This window comes from Spermophilus citellus (assembly GCF_964194105.1).
Source record: "Spermophilus citellus genome assembly, chromosome: 2".
Lineage (NCBI taxonomy): Eukaryota > Metazoa > Chordata > Mammalia > Rodentia > Sciuridae > Spermophilus > Spermophilus citellus.
Window position 1 is genome coordinate 10,677,088 of NC_138183.1, and position 14,535 is coordinate 10,691,622.

Below are 14,535 nucleotides of genomic sequence, written 5' to 3' on the forward strand. Positions count from 1 at the left end.
GTTGTAAGAGTAAATGTTGTACAAACTTAGCAAAAGCTATATTGTTATTTTTATTATGTCTGGATTAGTGAAATAAAATAATATATCTAGGAATAACAGAAATCTAATCTGCCTACAAGGCAAGAGGGGTTCAGAACTGTAGTTTACAATCCAGGAAAGAAACCTAGAGATCGAGATCACTTTGGTATCTGTTGTATGCCAGGCACTAGGCTACATATTTCATGTTATTATTTTGTTTCCACAGCCTCCAGCATTATAGGTGTCATTGTGCCTGTTTTATAGGCAAGAAAACTGAAGTTCAGAAAGCCTAGACCTTGAGGTGTTTGGTTTTGAATCCAGAGCCTAGATTTGAACTTATAGTCACTTGTTGCAAAGCTTAGACTCTTTCATGGCATCAGGGATGCAATGAGATGTCAAAAGCATGAGACTAAGGGCCCAAACTGTTTTCTTGGCCATTTTCTGCCAAAAATTTCATCCCAGATAACTCACATCTTCCTATCTGCTGCTTCCATGGCCTGTCCTAGCACTTTTTTAGTCACTCACTTTAGAGACTTGGGGATAAGGTGACTATATTTTCTGACCTCAAAATCAAGACAAATGATTTGTTGAGACAACTTTTTTGGCTTATTAATTCACTAGTATGAAATATGTTATATAGCTTAATTCACATTCAAATAGACACTTCAATAAATCACTTTATTGGACAGATTAAAATAATGGAAGTCATGGGATCTCATGGCATCCAAATGAAAGAAAAGATGAATGAAAATTGAGAGGGTGGAGGACCAGCCCCCATACTTCTCTGCATCTCCCCTAACCATTCACTCATGGCATACAAACAAGGCTGGGGCTTAAGCAGAGAGTCAAGTTCCAAGACCTTCAAGGGCCTTTTGCACAGCTGAGGGAGGGAAGAGTCTGGGTGCTGACCCTCTTCCCTTATTTTCTAATATTTTCTTATTAATGGTGCCTGCTGGCTTCAGGGTGATCTATAAGTGACAGAGTGTTGAACTCAACTGACCCTGTGTTCTATAAACAGTGCTTTCTAATTTCGCAGATGACCTACACCCTTGTCCAAAGCCTCTTAATTCATCGTTTCCATCAAATTTCTGTCTCTAGCTCCATAACTCTGGGCCGAGGAGATGTTTGTATGGCAGTCAGCCTGCCTCAAGTTTGTCAGTTTGCAGAGCTGGCCCAGGGAGCCCAGCCTCCCTATTTTCCTAGAGTCTACCAGTTCAGCCAGAGGCTGCCTACTGGGTTCAGCTCCCTGTAGAGTGATAGGTTTTCCCAGACCCTTTCTGGATAGGTAGGGATCACAGGCAGTACAGAAGACTCTGACTTTGACCTTCATAAGGTACTTTATCCCACTACAGTCAATCTCTTGAGTCCTAAGACTAAGGCAGGCACCTATTACAGATGAGTTAGTGAGAAAACTTACTTCCTAGAAAAGTTCCTTACTAAGGAGTCTAAAGCTGCACTGTCCAGTATAGTAGCCACTATCCTCCTGTGGCTTTTTAAAGTCAAATTAATTTAAATTAAAAATCCAGTTTATCATATGCTCGTGTCACATTTCAAGTGCTCAGTAGCCACATGTGGCTAGTGGCTACTATGCTGAATAGTGCAAATATAGCCATTTCCATCATCACAGAAAGTTCTGTTAAGCCGTGCTGACTCTAGAACACATGTTGCTGCTGAGCTTTCAAGAGAGCTCTGAGGATAAGAAATGGATTGTTGTTAGACTTCTTACTCTACTATGGAACCCATCAATGGAAGAGTAAGAGTTAACTTCAACGTGTTAGTTCTGACCCATGGCCATTTACTGAGTATGTGTGTATGTTCAGGAAGGTGTGCTGGGGTCACAGATAATGCAGACAATGTTTCTGACTCTGAGAAACCATATTCTTGGTTTAGAGGTTTGGGAGGCACACAGAAACAGTCTCCAATGCAGGGTCCCTCTGGGTAGAGTGTTTGCTTAGCATGTGTGAGGCCCTGGGTTCTAGCCTCAGTACCACAAACAGTAACAATGATAATAGACATTTAAACTGTACCTTGAAGTGCAGTATTTCTAAGTTGTACAGAAGAGATGGAAGACAGGAGAATATCACAAAATTCTAGAAGTTATGCAGGGACCCAAAAGCAGTCCTGTGGATTTAGGGCATAAAGAGAATTATGTGAGAGACAGAAAAATGAAGGGATCAGTGACTGAGGAAAAAAGATATAAACGAGACAGTTTAGAAAGGTACTCGAATGCCAATCGAAATAATTTGGGTTTGAATGTGGTTTTACATGAAGGAATCACATAGGTTGCAATTTAGAAAGATTTCTGTGGCCATAAAGCTCAGGGTGGATTGGACAAGATGAGGTAGTTGATTAGGAGGCTATTCCATAGCCAAGTGAAAGAAAACAAGGCCAGACATGCAAGGTGGCACATGCTTATAATTCCAGTGACTTGGGAGGCTGAGGCTGGAGCAAGTTGGAGGCCAGCCTTAGCAACTTAATGAGGCCCTGTTTCAAAAATTAAAAGGGCTGGGTTAGAGCATCCCTGGGTTCAATCCCAGAACCCCCCCCCCAAAAAAAAAAGAAAAGAAAGAAAGAAAACAAGACCTGGACAAAGCAACAGTGATGTGGGAGTAGAGAGGGCAGCACAAAGCTAAATGATGTCAAGGAGGTAAAATCAGTGAGACTTCTGTGAGTGAGAAAAGTTGGGGATGACTGCTGGGGTTTTGGATTACCTGGGCCCAAGATAAAGGAGCCTGAGAAGAGCAGGACGGGAGATGAAATGCTCTGATTTGGTTTGGGTGTCTATGAATCTAAGGTGCATGTTGGACCAGGGCATAGGATATAGAAGTGTGAGAGCCTCTGGAGTCAAGCATCCCCTCTCTGCTAGAATCCTAGGATGTAGAGTCTAATTGGCCATAGCTCTTTCCTGCCTGTGTTACTCCCACTCCCCCAGATGGCCTTTGCTTCTTCACAACTTTCGAGTGTGAGTACCTACTGTCAGGAATAGCTATTTCCAGATGATGCATGACCACCCCCTTTCTCTTCTCAAATATCCAATCAAATTTATGGTGCCCATATTCCTTAATCAGACTGTTATCAGAGAGTGAGCTGGATTAATTTGATTTAAAGCAGATTGTAGCACCAGCCAGTGACTGCTCCTGGCCCTAATCAACACTCCTTCACTCCTAGGAGAAGATGCCTTGAGCTAGATGGACTTTAATGGGCACTTCTATCTCTTAAGCACTAGCTCCATTTTGGCCAAGTCTCTGGAAAGTTGCCTCTCAGCTTCCCAGATTGGACCCTATAGAGCTCAGGAAACACAATCTTTTCTTTATGAGGATGATACTAATACTATTAATAATAGCTAACAAATGTAGAGGTTTTTTTTATTGTGCCAAAGTTCATCTTAAGTGCTTTTGATTTGTTATTTGTTGAGTGTTCACAAATTAGTGTTGAGACTGGACTAATACTATATCTGTTGTAGAGATGAGGAGCATGAGATTCGTGAGAATTCACACCTGAAAAACTAGAAAGAGGTGGAGTTAAGACTCGTCTAGGTCTGTTGTACCCCCAAAGCTTAGGCTTTTTACCATTACACTATACAAATTTTCATTTTTCCAGAGCCTTCTCAAAAGGTTTGACTTTCTGGACTTTGTCCTGGTTGCTGTAATCTGATTTTTCATCTTGAAGTCTGTATGTGGGTGCTGAGACGGCAATTACTTGAAGCTTGTAGCTGATGGCTGCTCCTAGAAAAAGATGCATTTAGATGAATGGCAAAGAGACAACTGGGCTTCTCCGCCCCTTAATGGGATATAACTTATATAATGTCAGCTGCAATTGCTGACTGAATGGTCCAATGATTTGGGGGATCCTGGTAGGAGTGTTTTCCTTGTCCTAGCATGCTTGTGTGATAGGAACCTAGAAGAAGAATGGGTGTGTTTGTCCAACTTTATGGCTTTGAATGCTGATAATTTGTAGACAGGGAATACAGGGGCGTTAGAACTGTGGAGTGGGCAGATGTGGAGGAGGCATGGCTACAGGAGGAAGCAGGCCCGTGGAACAGAGAACAACTTTGTTTATCTAGTGGTGGGATGTGGGTGTAGAGGAAAGCTTTGCAGTCGAGCTGAGGAGACGGAGTGGGGGCTGTTGGGCTGGCAGCCAGCCCCCCACCACTGCCAGGGGTCCATGATGGTTGCCTGTTGTAGGAAATTTTGAAAAAGGGATGTACTGTCCCAAGGAGAAAGGACAGATCTGGTGCATATGCACAGATCAAGCACTTAGAGCTCCTTTGTGTCTCCCAAGTCAGGATTGAGCCAGGAACAGGTTTGGCACTGCTGGCTAGGCTTCTGGCTGATAGCCACACACCTGCAGATTCTGCAGTGCCAGAATGAGTACTTGGGGCAAGAGGTTGCTGATTAAGGGACAGAGCATTATCTTTACTTGCTACACTACTGAGCCACCAGACAGATGCTGCTCTCCTTACCTCACCTCATCTAATCCCCACCCACCCTTCAACACAGATTCTTAAGGGAATCAAGCCCCCCTCCCCCTTTTTTCCCTCTCAAGAGCATAAGTAGCCAACAAAGTAGTGTCATGAGGAGTGGACTTCACTTCCAGGCACACTGCTTTCTGTGATCTTGGTATCATGAGACACCAAATGCCCACCCAGGACTGAACCTGACAGAGTTTGGGGTGAGCGGCAAAGCACTGGGAAAGCTTATAAGCTGGGAATTAGAAGGCCCAGGTTTGAACCTGGGCTCCCCCAGCATGCACTTCTCTGTAACTTTGGGGAAATCACCTCTTTTTCTGCTCCCTCATCCCTAACATAGAAGTGATATTTTTTATCCCACAGGCTATCATGTGAGAAACAGGGGCATAGTAAAGAACCTCTCTAAACAAAGGGTATTATGATTAATATACATTTTTTGAGTTATTAGGAGTGGCCAATGAGATCATGTATGTGCAGTAAAGCACCTAGCAGGTAGCACCTGGCAGAATCTTTACCTATCAGCCAGCCTGTGAAAGTATCAATAATGCTGTAGAAGCCACTGGGCCAGATGAGAAAGAAATTGAGTTAGCCATGATATCTTAAATCAGCAAACTAAGAGAAGCTTAGACTGACTGGGAGCCATGCCATGAGGCAGAGGGGTCAAAGCTCCTGATTGCAGCTACCTACTGCTGTGGCTCCCCCTGGTGCTTGAGAATTGCAGGTACCTCTGACCCCAACCAGTACCAGAAAAGAAAAAATATCCTACTTGTCCAGGAAGCCAAAACCTTCAAAATTAACACAAAAAGAAGTAGATTCCAGAAAGCAAAAGTGTATTCACAAGTGTCCAGAACACTCAGGATACCAAAGTAAGCTCCAGTGCCCATATCTGAATCAAGAAGCAGCCATGAGGTTGAGTATCATCTCTTTGTAACTGAACTGCATCTAAGGCATGTGTGGGTGGAACTCTCCTTGGCCCACTGTCCAGCCACCCCTAGATTGATTCCGGCCAGTCCTGACCCCAGTTTTTACAAACTTTTGCTTCCCCATTAAGCACTTACCTCCTTGGTTTATTGGTATCTCCATTTTTGGTATGAAGCATACCCAGAGCATTAGTCCCTGGGGTGGCCTAGCCTGGGCTCCTTTGCCTAAAACTTAATCTTTTCCCCACGATCTCATTTCTGACCCAAAGAAGGGAGCATGGCCAGCTTTGAGCCCCTTCTGTTAGGATATACTGTTGGAAAAACCAAGGCCTCGGGGGATTAGCCAGGTTCCAAGTTCTAATTCTGCCACCAGCTAGCTGTGTGCTGGTGAACCAGTCCCTTCCCTTGTCTGAACTTCAGTTTTCTCATCTGCACAACAGTAATGACTGTGTCACCTAGTTCAAAAAGTTGAAAGAATTAAATGAGAAAATGCACAGAAAGTGCCCAGCATGGAGACTCAGATGTTTTCTTCCCACCCTGGCTGAAGTCAGGTATGCCAACAAAATTTTTCATTGTGCTTAACCTCAACCCTGCTTGAAACAGTGAACCTAAACAAATAAAATTGGCAGTTTTTTCAGCATTGTGGCAGAGGCTCGCATAGAGTCACCATGGCAGCTGCCATTGGTATTGGAGGCTGCATCTCAACAAAACCAGTATCTTAGTATTGTCCTATTTCTCCACTTTACATCCTAAACCTCCTTTGGCCCTTGGTACCCATAACCAGCAAGTATTATTATTTTGCAGAGGAAGACCTCAAAGCTTAGACGGGGTCAAATGACTGTCCCAGGGGTGTGTGATGGAGCTGGATTTGAACCTAGATTTGATTGACTCTGCCTGACCTTGGGAATAGCAGCTGGCATGAGAGACCTGTGGATTCCATTTCCCCCAAGCTCATCCTCTTTGCTATTGTAGATACCTTAAGGAGCAAGCTGTAGGAGCCCTCTGTCTGCTCTTTCTGGCCTCCACTGATATCAGAGCCTGTGGGTAAACCCTATGTCTGTTCCCCAGATTTAGTGATGAAGGGATGGAAGTGATTGAGCGGCTCATCTATCTGTATCACAAGTTCCATCAGCTAAAGGTTAGCAATGAGGAATACGCGTGCATGAAAGCAATTAACTTTCTAAACCAAGGTAAGTAGCTGGGAGAGAGGCAGTGGGATTCCCCCCCTCCCCCTCCTGTGAGCATTTAACCTCTATTTCACTCCCTCCCCTTTTTAAAAAAAAAAAAAATATTTATTTATTTATTAGTTATTGGCGGACACAACATCTTTGTTTGTATGTGGTGCTGGAGGATCGAACCCGGGCCGCACGCATTCCAGGCAGGCGCGCTACCGCTTGAGCCACATCCCCAGCCCCTCACTCCCTCCCCTTCCTTCAGGACTGTCACAGAAGCTCTCAAACCATGTGGCTACCAATTTTAAAGGCCTGCACTCCCCCTTGTCATCATCCTGCCCCTTTACAGTGCAAGGAATGCTTTGTATTTTTTCTTGAAATCTAAATGCCACAATCTCTATAACTCATAGAGGAAGGGAGAGGATTCACTTTGTTTAGTCAGTTTTAATGCATTTAAACACAGACACCAAGGACAGTACATGCGTCATTTAAAATATGTGCTAGTTTACCAGCGACTAAAGAAAAGCAGAGTGACTGATGAAACTACTGGAGATAAGGCCTCTGTGACAGGCTGGCAGTGGTTCTGATACTTCTTCAGGGAAGAGTGATGATGCACAAAAACTCAGCACATGCATATCAAGCATGGTTTTTAATTAAAAGAGTGGATGTGATTTATATGGAGCATTACCTGCAACGTGGCACTTGGTAGCTGCTGGTAACCAGCATATAAAGGAGAATTTGTGTTCTTTTATCCAAAGTAAAATAAGTGCTCTGCTCCCAGAGTGGAATTGGGTGATTTTGGTGCCTGTGGCATTGAAAGTGCTCTCTTCCTGTGCTGTTTCCCAGCTTAGATAGAGACTCTTGATTTTCTCCTCATTGTTCAGTCTCCCCCTCATGCTGGCCAGACCTCCTTCTGCGGCTTCTGCACCATTCATGCATGTATTTGGTGCTCTGCATGCCTCCCGTAGGCCAAACCCTGTGCTGAGCATTAAAGACATCAACAAATATTAGACCCCCAGGTTCCTCCAGAAACATACACTCTACTGTCACTTGACACATAAATTGTGCCTCAAATGGGGGGAATCAGTAGCAGCTTCTTGGGGGAGGAGAAATTTGAGGTGGGCCTCAAAGGCTGGGTAGGGTAAGGTTTATATAGAAAATATTAATACATATTCTATATAAAATATGTATTAATATATTCTCTATATTAACATTATATATTACATAATTAATATTAATGTTATATATCATGTATAATTAATAATTACATTACATATAATATTAATATAGAGAATATATATACATAATAGTCTACATATAGAATATATATTAACATATTCTATATATAGAATATTACATATATTCTATGTATATTCTTTATATATAGAAAAAGGGTTTTATGTGTGTTGATAGATTAGATAGGAAGGAAGGATGGACAGACAATAGCCCAGGTAGAATAGTAAGAGAGACATTAGAGATCTCATGCATGTGTTTGTGTGTGTGTGTGTGTCTGTGTGTGTTACATACACCAACATATAGGTATCCCCAAGATTGGCTCCAAAGATGAGAAAATTCAGAGATATCATGAAGGATAAATTTGAAAAATAGATTAGTCATTTGTTCATCATTCATGGTGCCTGTTTTGTAGTACACCCTGTGCTGGGAGCTGAGTATGAAGTTGAGAAAGACACAGCCTAGCCCTGAAAAGATTCAATCTAGTACTATCCTTTATGTTATTTTTTACTTCTCTTCCCTTATCCAGAACTTATTTCCTCCATATCAAAAAGGGAAAAGAGGGGCTGGGGATGTGGCTCAAGTGGTAGCGCGCTCGCCTGGCATGCGTGCGGCCCGGGTTCGATCCTCAGCACCACATACCAACAAAGATGTTGTGTCCGCCGAGAACTAAAAAATAAATATTAAAAATTCTCTCTCTCTCTCTCTCTCTCTCTCTCTCTCTCTCTCTCCTCTCTCTCACTCTCTCTTTAAAAAAAAAAAAAGGGAAAAGAGCCCCTGTTGTGACAGTGTTTAATAATTTTTAATTGAGGGATGTACATATTAAAGAAGCTATTATTTTTCCTCATTAGAAAACCCTTCCCATTCCTCGTGTGTGTGTTTTGTTTTGTTTTTCTACAGATATCAGGGGTCTGACCAGTGCTTCACAGCTGGAACAATTGAACAAGCGATATTGGTACATTTGCCAGGATTTCACTGAATATAAATATACACATCAGCCAAACCGCTTTCCTGATCTCATGATGTGTTTACCTGAGATTCGATACATTGCAGGTAATGTTCTAGGTCCTGGGCCCCCAACCCTTCCTTGCGTGTCTTAGCTTGTGTAGGATACAAGATTGTAAGTGTTTTCTGGATGCTTATTCCAGGCTCATTACAACCTGTGTAAAAGAGTTACTACCCTTGCCCTCAGAAAAATTCTGTTGAAGTAAGAAGTTTTTTGTCTTCTTTGTAGAGAAGCTCTCATTTCAGGATCTCCTATGATGTGCAAGGGTACCCATGGCCTTATTACCATTTAAATTTAGAACAATCTCTGCAAGGTTGATTTGGTATGGTCCTTCTGTGGATAGGAAAACTTGCTTGGAGTATTGGAGTATCTTAAATTAACTTCATTTCCCAAATTGTTTATTTTAAGAGAGTAAATTTTATGAGAATTATCTCAGTTTAAAAACAAAAAAACAAACGAAAAAACCTTATGTCATAGGATTACCTATGGGCTTTCCAGGGTCAGTTAAAGTGGTGTCTTTAAAATTCTGTTTGCAAAGGAATTTTGTGTATCGGGATATGTATTTGTGTGTGGTCTTCACCCCCACTCCACTTCTTGACATTTAATAGGTCCACTTCCATGCATAATCTTGGCTTTTTTGTTGTTGTTGCTTTAATTCATTTAGTAAGGGTTCATGTTTCTAGCTGTCCAGCATGTACTGAGGAGCAGCTTAAAAATGTGATCTCTAGGGCTGGGGATGTGGCTCAAGTGGTAGCGCGCTCGCCTGGCATGCGTGCGGCCCGGGTTCAGCACCACATACCAACAAAGATGTTGTGTCCACCGAGAACTAAAAAATAAATATTAAAAATTCTCTCTCTCTCTCACTTTCTCTCCTCTCTCACTCTCTCTTTAAAAAAAAAATGTGATCTCTAGATTGTGATTATTCCTACAAAATTCAGCAGTACAATTTTTGAAGGAAAAAACTTCAGTCTGTCAAAGGAGGATTTTTTATTTGTTTCCTACTTTTTGGGTCACAGAGCAATGTAGCAGATATAAGCTGGACCTGGCAGCATTTAAAAAATGGACATAGTTATCTCAGCTAGGAAGCTTTAAAAAAAGTCAGTGTTTGGGTTGCACCTTCAGACTTTTTGGTTTAATTGGTATGGGGTGGAACCTGGGTATCAGTGTTATTTAAATGCTCCCCAGGTGACCTGGGTTACTGTCTGGAAGAAGAACCACAGGCTTAATTTACCTTAGTTTACAGAGTATATTAGCATGCTAAATGCTCTAAGAAGCCCTGCAATAAAAAACCTGTAAAATTCTTTTAACCCCAAATTTCTCAAGGTTCTTTGCCCCTACAATCCCTCTCCTTTCTTCTCTGTACTTTTAGTAACCTATGTGCTATTCTGAAAAGCATTATTTTGTAGAATAACTAGATTCTACAAGGGAAAAAAGAAAAAGGGATAGGTACTTTAGCTGAAAGAGGGCTAGAGAAGACCACCTTTCATTTCAGATTCCTCATGTATAAAATGAGAATGGAAAGTGTTTATTACACAGAAATATGGTGAAATTAAATGAGATAATGCATTTAACACCTAGCACAGTAAGTATTCCCTGGACAGAATGATTATGAGTCTTCTGAGGGCACCAAAATGAGTCGATAGCAGAGTGGTTCTCTGCATCTGGCCTTTGCCATACTCCTGGCACTTCCCTTGCCCATCACTCACTCAGGTGATATTCCCCCTTCAGCTGCCCAAGAGAAAGCAGGTGCCCTCTTCTACTAGTGGCCATTGCTAACTCCTCTTCTCCTACCTTTCCCCAGGAAAGATGGTGAATGTACCCCTGGAACAGCTGCCCCTCCTCTTTAAGGTGGTGCTGCACTCCTGCAAGACAAGTGTTGTCAAGGAATGACCTGTTCCCTGCACCGGCCACAGCGCCTTGGATAGGCAGGACAGGCTCCAGAGGAAAGAGCCAGAGAGACCAACATGGAGGCTGTGCAGCTGTTGTTTCTATTGCAGGAAGAGTTTTTTGTTTGTTTGTCTGTTATTTTAACCTCATTTTTCTATATATTTATTTCACGACAGAGTTGAATGTATGGCCTTCAACATGATGCACATGCTTTTGTGTGAATGCAGCAGATGCATTTCCTTGCAGTTTACAGAATGTGAAGATGTTTAATGTTACAGTGTTGTCCTTGTATAGAGATAGTTCTTTTGTATTTTGAGGGAGAGGGCAGGGTGGCTGAGATGACTATGTCCATAGTGTTGACAAAGACGACTACCTCAATGGAAATGGGGGTGTGACCATCCCTACTTTTTCCACATTTTCTCACAGACTTATACATTTGTCTGTCAGAGAGCAAACTGCCTTTTTCTAGCCACAGACTTGTCAGGTAAAAGAGTGCACCAAAGTGGTGCTGGGAGAAGTACTCATTGAGGTGGGTGAGATGCAGGAGATGAGGATTAAGCCATCTCATTTCTTTGAAAAATATGAAAGTTGAGAGTAGGCACAGCGACCAAATCTAAAGCAGGTGTCTTCCCACCCAAGAAGTCCTGAGGGCAGAAGACTGTCTGTCCTTACATCCTGCTGCTCCCTCTCATCACTATCAAGTTTCTGCCACTGTCAACTTTTCATCCAGGCAAAGTCCCAGCAATAAGTCAATCCATAGGACTTGCCTACCAGCTCCCTTGGGGCTTACAGCTACCTAATTTCCTTATGTGGATCTGCTAAGGCCTGTCTTCCTCAATCTCCTTCCCTCTCCCATATAAATTTGACTTCCTGTCAGCCCTTTGAAAAGCTGACTGAGCAGAATGGCAGGTTTTCAATACTGATGCCCACTACTCATTTTTTATTATTATTTTCTTCAAAGGATAGTGGGATAAAGGCCAGGCTGCTGAATGAATAAATACTCCTTCTTTGGAATCCCCTGTTCCTCTCTCCACCCTACCCCACCCTCATGACTGAATCAAAAAGTATAGTCTCCTTTTTAAATAATGGAAAGGATCATTCACCTATCTGCTGATCAGAAATTTTTGCTCCTAAGTTTTATTCCAAGTTCTCTTAATCTCCCCAAAATGAGGCCAAATTTTCCCAGCACCCCAGAACAAAAAGCCCAGAGTAGCCCCGCTTACCCCTTAGGTGGCCTGCTGATCAGGGCCTGAAGGGCTGGAGCCAAAAGCATCTGGAATGAAAGGGGTGGGGGCCCTACACTACCTCATGTTTCTAAGGGTCTGGCTGCTACCTCAGCAGATATGGCCTAGACCCCTTTTATTTTGCTACCTGCCCTATCTAGTTCCAGGACATTTTTCTTGCCTCTTTTAACTTTGGGCAGACACCAGGTCTGTCTTGGAGCTCCTTCAGGAGTTTTTCCCTTCTCTGCCTTAATATAATGGCTGCTCCTGCCCACAACCAGGCACCTTTTTTTATAGCTAGTGCATCCTTGGGTGGGCTTGAGGGGCCCATAGGACCTCCTTCTGCCTTCTGTTTGAATAAAGGCTGTTGCTCTCCCCCAACTCAGCCTAGTAAACCTACCCAGGGGGCTGTGACATCTTGTGCATACTGAGTTGTCTGGGTCTGATTGTAATATTTTCTTTCTGACAAAATATTACGGGTATCAACAGAGTGATGATTTTATCCTTTGATGGATCTAAAATTCAGAGCATTATTTCTCAGTTCTATTTCCCTAACTGCTCTGAGAAAGAAAGAAAAGACATGTCCCTCAGGAAAAGCTTCAACTAGCATATTTTTCATATAGCAATGGGAAGATTTGTGTGTGTTGTGTTTGTTTCTTTTTTTTTTTTCTTTCTTTTTTTTTTTTTTTTTTTTTTTGTAAGTTCCCAGTATTTTTCTTGTTTTCCTGAATTCTTTATTTAACCAACTAGACCATATTCTTTGGCTACAGGTCAGATTCTGGGCTGCCTTCCTCAAGATGAGGAGACACATATCAGAGACCCTTCTCTAAGACAGCTCCTGTGTGCAGCATCTTTCATGGCCTAGACCTCCATCTGTCAGATTATTATTTTTTAAATTGCTATTAAAATTAAGCATTTTACCTATTCTGTTGGGTGTCAAAGGAAGTTGCTCTTTGATGAGGCAAGAACATCTCTCTCCAATAATGTAGTATTAAACAGAGCAAGTTGTTAATTTGTGGAGTGGGGGAAAGGTTCTGCAAGTTGCCATTGTATAAATCCATTTTTACAAATGTTTGCAGCAGATTCCACAGAACAAAGAGCCCATTCATTGCCGAGAGCCCTGCAGAATCTCTGAGCCAAGTGGCTGTGTGTTCCGAGCCGGAGCCTGACCTGTGGCCCGCCTTTAATGTCTTCTGCACCCAGTCCTTTTATGACGTGGGCTTCTTCTAAACAGGGTAAAGTGAATGTGTTGCATTGCAAACTCAGGTATTATGAGGAGAAGGTAGGAGTGTAGCTAGCTGTGGAGACATTAGGTCAGCCACTAGATGTATTTGTGAATTTGGTTTGAAGGACACAGAGAAAGGTTGGAGGGGGAGGTTTGGTATGTTTGTTTTTTGCCTTTCTTCCCATAATGTTTGGTTAACAGGCAGCCTTTTTGCTAGTGGAAGAAGAAAAAAGTTGTACATGCTGTCTCTGATTCCTCTGTCTTCTGTCCTCTCTCTGATCCCAGCCACCAAAAGCACTCATTTTGAGTGAGAATTTTCCCACCATAAAAATGTGACCCAGAAAGCTGTGTGGAAAGGAGAATCCCACCTCCTTGCACTGTGTGGAAACATGCAAGCTTTTTCCTTCTTTTCCTTTTGAACATTTTCTTGACCCAAAACAAAAGTTTGGAATCTTAGAGCTTCATCTGTAATTCATGCTGTCCAGCTCCCTTTGCAGATTTTTGGAGTTCTTTGCAAAGTTTATAGTGGTCTTTCCCTTAATCTGGAGAATTCCCCCAAACGTGTCTAAAAGCACTCCACCTGGCTTAGAGGGCTCCCCACCCTGTGCACAGCCCACAAGTGAGGTGGGCAGGCCTCAGGGATAGAGGGAAACAGGCAGGAACCTCCCTATTCTGATACCCAGAACCTTAGCAGGGATGGGGGAACTTGGGGATCTCCATGGCATCACTGGAAGTCATCCATTCCACACCAGCCTGCTTCTGACCTTCCCCCACTTATCAGGGAAGTGAGTGCCTGCCATGGGCAGGATCACGAGATCCTTAAAACCCTGGCCTCTCTGGGTTGGCTGCCTTGCTTTGCTATACCCATTCTCCATAATTGTTTATTCTTGATTTCCTGGGAAATGGAGAGATGGAGACAGACAACCTGGTATGGGAAACATCTAAGCCATGACCAAGGTTGGCCAAAAAGGGACCTTGGTCTGCCAGCAGGAAGTTGAGCTGTGATTCCAAGTCTTTAGTTTTGGGCCTCTGGTCTATGTGTTTTATCCTTGTTGCTTTTTAAATTTTTGCAATTGTTTTAAGAAATCCAGTCTTTCAGATCATCTCTTTTTTTTAAACTTGGAATTTTTCTTTATTAACTTTTTTAAAGTTTAAAAAAAAACTGAATTAAAAAAAAAAACACTACTCTTACCCCCCCACACACACCTGGATCCACAAGGGTACCCCCACACTCCCTTCTGCCTCCACAGTTGATCATTCTCCCTTTTTCCTCAGCTGGAAGCATCTATGTCCAGCATCTATGAAATGATGTTTTATCTGTGTCTCAGGATGAGAAACGGCAATCATCCCACCAGGTGCTGGAAACTGGTGAGCCTTGAGGCA

The 14,535-nt window shown here is 42.7% G+C and overlaps 1 protein-coding gene across 5 annotated transcripts in view; it reads left to right on the top strand.

Moving 5' to 3' along the window:
* Window positions 1-12,606, top strand: part of NR6A1 (nuclear receptor subfamily 6 group A member 1) — a 208,816-nt gene extending 196,210 nt beyond the window's left edge. For 4 of the 5 annotated variants that reach the window (XM_081312031.1, XM_081312029.1, XM_081312030.1 and 1 more), the window contains 3 exons: window positions 6,475-6,596; window positions 8,712-8,864; window positions 10,619-12,606. In XM_081312031.1, the coding sequence (XP_081168157.1) occupies window positions 6,475-6,596; window positions 8,712-8,864; window positions 10,619-10,707 (364 nt within the window). In that variant the 3' untranslated portion in view covers window positions 10,708-12,606. Of the gene's footprint in view, window positions 1-244; window positions 5,958-6,474; window positions 6,597-8,711; window positions 8,865-10,618 lie in introns of those variants that run through there. The other variant, XR_014024270.1, reaches the window with a different exon arrangement.
* The last annotated feature ends 1,929 nt before the right edge of the window (window positions 12,607-14,535 follow it).